Source organism: Anticarsia gemmatalis, chromosome 12, assembly GCF_050436995.1.
Source record: "Anticarsia gemmatalis isolate Benzon Research Colony breed Stoneville strain chromosome 12, ilAntGemm2 primary, whole genome shotgun sequence".
In the NCBI taxonomy this organism is placed as follows: domain Eukaryota; kingdom Metazoa; phylum Arthropoda; class Insecta; order Lepidoptera; family Erebidae; genus Anticarsia; species Anticarsia gemmatalis.
Genome location: NC_134756.1, coordinates 4,374,931 through 4,382,770, shown reverse-complemented (window position 1 = coordinate 4,382,770; position 7,840 = coordinate 4,374,931). Strand labels below are relative to the sequence as shown.

Sequence of the window (7,840 nt, the reverse complement as noted above, 5' to 3'; positions counted from 1 at the left end):
CTTATTGGCCGATAAAAATGGACCAATTAGAATCCCCGCATTTTAGCCAATAGGATTCCAGTAAGACATTTTGGACAAAAGCTTAAGTACTAGGAAACTTGACTGCGACGAGAGCCGCTTACATTAATTAACAATTTTTAGTGTATTTCTGTACAATTTCTTAAATAAAATATATATATTTACAATTCTTGTCTTATTATCTACCTTATAAAAATACAATCAGTCGTATATTAGAAAATAACATAACAATTCTTAAACTTAATGCTAAGTGTCGTGCTCAGTGGCGCCACCACGCACATCTCTCCCGCCGTGCGAGGTCGTCGCATCTTCTGTCGGTGCGGGTGCGTCGTCTCCCCTGAGCGGCAGTATCACCAGCTTGCGGACGGGTCGGCGAAGAACTCCTCCTTTGGTCAGGATGTCCACGGTCCTCACGACGTTGTCCGGGCCTGGGTAGACAGCTGTCACACGTCCTCGTAGCCAGATGTTGCGTGGCAGGTTGGGGTCAACGACCTGCACTAGGTCGTCGACTCGTACCGCAGGTCCGCGTCCGTGGGGCTCCCGCCGGTTTTGAAGTTCCGGTAGATATTCTCTCAGCCACCGCGTCCAGAAAACGTCGGCTAGTCGTTGCGCTGCTCGCCATTTTGATGTTGAAAGTTCGTCTCGTTCTGTGAATGTACCGGGTTGTGGTACTCGGCCGGGTCCGCCCAATAGGAAGTGGTTGGGCGTGAGAGCTTCAGGGTCTTCTGCGCTAACTGATACGTGAGTCAGCGGTCGGCTATTCACGGTGTACTCGGCTTCGCTAAGTAGAGTAGACAGGACTTCCTCCGTAGGGTTTCGCTCGTGCAGTGTCGCTGTGAGGGCCACTTTGACTGACCTCACTAATCTCTCCCATGCGCCGCCCATGAATGGTGCACCGGGGGGTATGTAGCGCCAGGAGATTGTCCTCTTCGCTGCTTCCTGTGATGTCCCTGCGTCGATTGCTTGTCTGAGTTCCTTGTCTGCTCCCTTCAGGTTGGTACCGTTGTCCGACCAGATTTCTGTTGGACACCCACGTCGCGCGATCATCCTGCGTAGCGCCATAATAGCGGAGTCGGTTGTGAGTGAACCCGCTATTTCTAGATGTACAGCTCGTGTGGTGAGGCACGTGAAGATTGCGACGTATCTCTTCTGTCTTGTTCTGCCAACAGCTACCGAGAGAGGTCCGAAGTAGTCCACGCCTGTATACGTGAAGGGTCGTCGATGATGCGCGAGGCGACAGGCTGGCAGGTCTCCGGTCCTTGGGTGTGGCGGTACTTGAGTCTTCATTCTACAAAACAGGCATCTCTTCAGTATAGCTCGGGTCACTGGACGAATGCGTATGACCCAGTATTGTTGTCTGCACTCGTTCACTGTAGCTTCAACTCCGGCGTGATGTAACTGTCGATGTACTGAGTTGACCCACAACTTTACGGTCGGATGGTTTCCGTCTAACACCATAGGGCTTTTGATGGCTTCGTTGGCTGCTCCTATCGCGTCGATTCGGCTCCTGAGTCTGATGACGTCGTTGGTTAGCTCGACGCTTAGGTGATGTAGACGGCTTTCTTTGTTGATCGGTTTGTTGTCTTTTAAGTCTTCTATGTCTGTTGCGAAGGCTTCTACTTGCGATGCACACATGAGAAGTTCTTCTGCTTTCTTGAGTGTTTCAGCTGTTACCGGGATAATCTTGTCGTAGCTGCGTAAGGAAGTTGCTTTCTTGACCACTTCTCTCTTCGTTGTTTGATTCCAGTTCGGGTCCTTCACTGTGTTTCTTATTGTCCTCTTGTAGTTGACGTTATCCGTCCTGTTTCTACACAGTTGAATGAACTGTAGAACTCTCGCTGTTGTGTATCGAAGTCGATTCCAGTCTGAGAAGCGTGATACATCGGGTAAACCTTGACTTAGTTTCAGATCTTCCTTGTGGCGTGTGAGGTGTACCTTCTCTTCTGTCGAATCTTCCGTCTTCTCGTTGTGCTTCTCTGTTGGCCAAAGTTCTTCATCGGTGAGCAGGAAGTCAGGACCTTTGTACCATCGGTGATGCTTGTCGAAGGCAACAGGTACGTCTCGAGTGGCGTCGTCGGCTACGTTCATCTTGGTTGGTATCCAACGCCATTCGTTTACCTTTGTACTCTCTTCAATCGCTGCTAAACGGTGAGCTACGAAGGGTTTGTATGATCTTGATCCCGTTCGTATCCAAGTTAACACTGTTCGACTATCTGTCCAAAATACTCTCTTGTCGGGTTTCTTCTCATGTTCTTCTATGACTGTTTCAGCTATTCTGGTTCCCATCACTGCTGCTTGTAGTTCTAAGCGGGGTATCGACGTTAGTTTGAGAGGTGCTACCTTCGCCTTAGCCATGATGAGTGACACTGCTACGTCCCCGTTCGGCGTCTCCGTTCGCCAATATAGGACCGCTGAGTAGGCAGACTCGCTCGCGTCGGTGAAGACATGAAGCTGAAGCTTAGTCGCATCGCTGTAGCCGAGGTATCTCCGTGGTATGGTCACGTCTCGAAGTCTTTGTAGATGTTCCATCCATATCTTCCATTCCTCTGCGAGATCCTCTTGTATTTCAGCATCCCAGCCCGTTCCTCTGCGCCAGACTTCTTGTAGTATTTGTTTCGCCTTGATAGTCACCGGTGATGCGAGTCCTAGTGGGTCGAATAGAGACATAACGATCTTGAGTGCTTCCCTCTTCGTCGGCGTCTTCCTTTTCAGTAGTGGCGGTTCAATTCTCGCCAAGTTGAGATTGAACGTTAATTCGTCTGTAGTGATCTTCCATATGACTCCCAACACTCGTTCTGTGGTTTCTGTCGACGTATATAACTCGAGATCTTCCCTTTGTTCTTGTTCTCCTAATGCGGCTAATAGTGAGGGTGAGTTCGACTTCCATTGTTTCAACTCGAAGCTTGCGTTTTGATGGATTTGTCGCACGTCCTTTGTTATACGTATAGCGTCTTCCAATGTTTCGAAACTGTCCAAGTAGTCGTCCACGTAATGCTTGTTCTTGATGGCTAACGCTGCTTCTGGGTTTGACACTTCGTATTGTTTCGCGTTCAAGTTTTTGACGTAGATCGCTGTTGATGGTGAGCTCGACGCGCCGAATATTAGTGACTTCATTCTGTACTCTTCGGGGGGATTGTCGTCTCTTCTATCTCCTCGCCATAGGTAACGTAGCGCATCTCTATCTTGAACTCGTAGTTGCACTTGCATGAACATTTCCTTGATGTCGGCTGTGACGGCTATAGCATGTTGTCTGAACTTCATCACGACGCCTGGTAGAGACTGTAGGAGGTCCGGACCTTTGAGTAACATGTCGTTGAGAGACACTCCCTTCGTCTTGGCTGCTGCGTCGTGTACCACTCGTAACTTCTCTGGCTTCATGGGGTTGATGACCGCGAAGTGTGGTAAGTACCAGGTTTTACCGGGTGTTGTTTCTCGAGGTGCAGGTTCTGCGTATCCCTTCTGTACGAGTGCTTCCATCTGTTCCTTGTACTTCGTCTTCAAAACTTGATCTCGATCGATCTTCTTCTCGATGTTGTGTAGACGCTTCAAGGAGTTCTCGTAGTTGTTGGGTAAGTTGTAGTCTTCTTTACGCCATAACAGACTTGTTTCATACCTTCCATCTTCAGTCTTTTTCGTAGTGTTGTCTAGGATTCGAAGAGCTTGTTCCTCTGGGTCTGATCTAGGTCTCTTGGGGTTCAGGCAGATCGCGTCCATCTCGAAGTACTGCTTGACTAAGGTTTCTATGTGGTCTTCATTTGTTTCGGTCATATGAGATACGAAGTCGATGCTCTGGGTTTTGTGCTTCAGCAAACTGCCATGGAGTACCCAACCTAGTGACGTGAGAGATGCCACAGGTTGGTCTTTGTTTCCTTTCCTTATGTCCGATGTCAGTAGGAGATGCCAGTTGTCTTGTCCGATCAGTAACTTCGGCTTCACGTCTTCATATGTCAACTCTCCCTGTATGTCCCTCAGATGTTGACACGCCTTGATGTGTTCCCTAGATACGCGTTGCGACGATACTTGGAAGTTTCTTACTGTACGAGCCTGTATTCTGTCTTCAAAGCCGTTCATACCTCTAATCGAGAATGTGACTCTTCTAGAGGCTATTTCTGACGTTTTGACGTCACTAATTGTCTGTATTTTCAACGGGTCGACGGGTCCTGTCGCTCCTATTTGCTTGGCTAGGTCGTTGTCGATCAGGGTCACTGTAGAGCCGTCGTCCATTAACGCGAAGGTGTTAATTAGACCTGTAGAACCTTCTACTTGCACTGGTATGATTTTTAAGAAAGACTGTTTCTTTCTAGGCGTCCACGTAGAGGTGATGATTTCCGACGCTTCGGACTCTTTCTTATCTTCTTTCTTGTTACAGTGTAGAAGCGCGTGATGAGTGTATTTACAGTCGTTCACGCCGCATTGTTTCGTAGCACAACGGTGAGTAACTTTCCTATATCTCAAACATCGAAAGCAGAGTCGTTTGGCCTTGGCTATGTCCCATCGTTCATCTTCATTCATCTTCTTAAAACGTCCACATTCTGTCACCAAGTGTCCTGTTTGTTCGCATACCGGACATCTCGGTGTGTACGGTTTTTCCGTGACGTTGTGAACTCTCTGTGGCCTCTTCTGTGCGGTGAACGGCGGTTGTGTTGATATTTGCTCAGGTAGCGCGTAAGGACTGCATAGCGTTGATTCTCTTCTCAGGAACTTGTCTAACTTCATCAAGTCTGGGTCTTCTTTGGGTTCCGCGGCGGCGAAGTCGAAGAATCTGTATCGCAGGGTAGGCGTCAGCTTGTCCACTATTGTCTTGCTCACTTCCGGGTTGTACATGTAGTTGATACAGCTTAAGGTTTTTAATGTAGCGACGATATTGGAGATTTTCGTGGCGAATATACATATGTCGCGGGGCGATTCTGTGAGACGTGGTAAAACTCGTAGCGCTTCCATTTGCATCATCGCTATTGACTCTGGTCGTCCAAATCGAGATTCGAGTGCTTGCATTATCTCGGATGGGTGAGCGTCGGTGATAAGCAGACCCTCAACTGCTTCCCTGGCTTTTCCTTTAAGATTTCTTCTCAGGCGGTTTATGTTTTCTACTGTACTATACACACTTTCCGTTTCATAGTAAGCGGCGCGAAAAGGTAGCCAATCTTGATACGAACCATTGAAAATAGGTAGTTCGATGAACTTAGGTCGTTGACCCGCTCTCACTGCTGACGTTATGGCCTCCGCAAGTTCCTTGAAGTCCTGTCGAGCTCCCGCCGGTGTGAGAGTCCCGTGCGACTGATGTTGATCTCCCTGCATAGTGGTTCTTATAACTGACGGCTCTTCCGGCTGATGTGGTTCGTTTGTGATCGCCAAGATTGGTTGCGTGTTTTGCCTCTCTAGCCAGCTGTCAACCCTTTCGTTCACTTCCTCTTTCGTACACACGGATATCTCTTCTTGTTCTTCATCTGAGTCCTCAGTCTCTAGGACGGCTAAGCGCGCGGTAGCCAACTCCACTTGTAAGCGTAACAACTCTTCCCGCGCTTTTGCGATTTTAATAGCTTTAACACGACTCGCGGTTGATCCCCCTTGCGCCCTTAGCACTGGCGGGGGGGAGGGGCACTGTGGTTTGTTCGGTTGCACACTAATGTTCACTTTCCTTTGCACTGTCACTGTCTCACCTGGTTTCGTAGTTTCCTTATTGCGGTTCGGAAGAGGGTCCGTCCTCCCGCCAGGCGGCTGCATACACGCGGCGTCCATCCGGAGCGTCGGTGCTGTTGAGGCGGTTACCGAAGGTGTTTCGTCTGTTGGTGGCGCAAGCGGTGCCGAGGCTCGTCCCGAGGGCGCTGTCGTCGCGGTGACCGATGTGGTGGCTGCTGTGTTCTCTGTGTTGTCGGTCGTTCCTGTGACGCTGGTGCCCGTAGCCTCGGTGGTAGCACCGGTCGCCGAGGTGCTGGCCGTGCCCTCGGACGACGACGGTGTTTGTGCGGTCGTCTTGCGCCCCTTTCCTTCTGAACGCGTAGTCGGCATGTTTTCGTTTTGTTCACGTTTCTATCTTCAGTTTTAATAATTTCTTTCTTCACTATTTTTCAGGATTCTTTCTTCAATGTTTTTCAGGATCCTTTCTTCGATAATGTTCAGGCTTCTTTCTTCAATGTTTTCAGGATCCTTTCTTCGATAATGCTTCAGGCTTGTTTCTTCACTGTTTTTCAGGATCCTTTCTTCGATAATGCTTCAGGCTTGTTTCTTCACTGTTATTCAGGATCCTTTCTTCAATAATGTTCAGGCTTCTTTCTTCAATGTTTTCTTCCTGTATCCGGCTCGAAGGACCATTTAATGTACTGGGTACATTATGCTGTGCCGGTAAATAAGAAGGCTTCTTGCGGTTTGAAGAAAGTTTATTTTCAGATCCTTATTGTTTCGATGCTAGCTGTGGACTGTGTTGCTAGTACAAATGGCCACCATATTTATACAAAATCCTCAAAATAAATGTAGGCCCTCTTATTGGCCGATAAAAATGGACCAATTAGAATCCCCGCATTTTAGCCAATAGGATTCCAGTAAGACATTTTGGACAAAAGCTTAAGTACTAGGAAACTTGACTGCGACGAGAGCCGCTTACATTAATTAACAATTTTTAGTGTATTTCTGTACAATTTCTTAAATAAAATATATATATTTACAATTCTTGTCTTATTATCTACCTTATAAAAATACAATCAGTCGTATATTAGAAAATAACATAACAATTCTTAAACTTAATGCTAAGTGTCGTGCTCAGTGGCGCCACCACGCACAGTAATCTACATGTTCTACAGGACTTAACTTTTGTTTCGATATCATTGTCAATTCCTTTCCAGTATACAAAACTGCGGGCCAGTAGCTTCATTTTCACAATGCCCGGGTGACCGAGGTGTAGTTCGTCCAGCACTCGTTCGCGTAATGTTTTTGGGATTAAGACTCGCGTTCCTCTTAGTATACATCCATCTTGTAAAGTAAATTCATTATCATTGTAACCGAGCGTTTTAAGTGATCGGCCAGTTTGTAATGCGAGTACTAATGGTGTATAATCGGAATCAATACTTGTCTCTTTCGCTATGATATTTGGGTTGACATCAATGGTATGTATTTGTTGAAGTTGAAAGCTGTAATTCTGGTCCATTTTGTTTGCCTTTGTGTTTTCTACTGGGAACCTGGATAGGTAATCTGCATTTGAGTTGTTAGGCGAAGTTCTGTATTCAATGTTGTAGTCAAATCCAGATAAGAAATGAGCGTAGTGGAATAATCGCATTGTACTCATTGCTGGTAACGTTTGATGTGGGTGGAAAATTATTGTCAGTGGTTTATGGTCTGTCACTAGGATAAATTTTCTACCGTAACAATAATAAAAGAACTTCTTCAATCCCCAGTATATGGCAGTAGCTTCTTTGTCAATTTGGCTGTACTTCTTCTCGCTATCCGATAGTGTTCTGGAAGCGAATGCTATCGGTCTTTCTGATCCATCTGGGAGTCTATGTGATAGTACTGCTCCGATTCCCAGTGGAGATGCGTCTGTTGCAAGAACCAAGGGCCTCTTGGGATCAAAATGTATAAGTACTCTTTCGCTTAGAATTTCTTTTTTAATGTGTATAAAGCTCTGTTCGCATTCTGTAGACCATCGAAAACTAGATTCTTTCTTGAGTAAGTTGTTCAGTGGATTCGTGATCGATGATAGGTTGGGTATAAATTTGTTGTAAAAATTTGCCATTCCAAGAAATGTCCTCAATTCTGCAGTGTTGACTGGGCGTTCTGTTTTAATTATTGCGTTAATCTTTTCTCTGTTTTTGTGTAGACCTTCTTTGTC

At 46.7% G+C, this 7,840-nt stretch overlaps 1 protein-coding gene across 1 annotated transcript; it reads right to left on the bottom strand.

Moving 5' to 3' along the window:
• Positions 1 to 264: 264 nt before the first annotated feature.
• On the bottom strand, positions 265 to 6,642 carry LOC142977376 (uncharacterized). Its single transcript, XM_076121255.1, has one exon. The coding sequence runs from the start codon at positions 6,025 to 6,027 to the stop codon at positions 265 to 267; it is 5,763 nt and encodes a 1,920-aa protein (XP_075977370.1). The 5' UTR covers positions 6,028 to 6,642.
• Between the last annotated feature and the right edge of the window lie 1,198 nt (positions 6,643 to 7,840).

What these genes read in the sequence shown, in the direction of transcription:
- LOC142977376 (XM_076121255.1), bottom strand. Translation starts at nt 6,027, where the DNA reads ATGCCGACTACGCGTTCAGAAGGAAAGGGGCGCAAGACGACCGCACAA.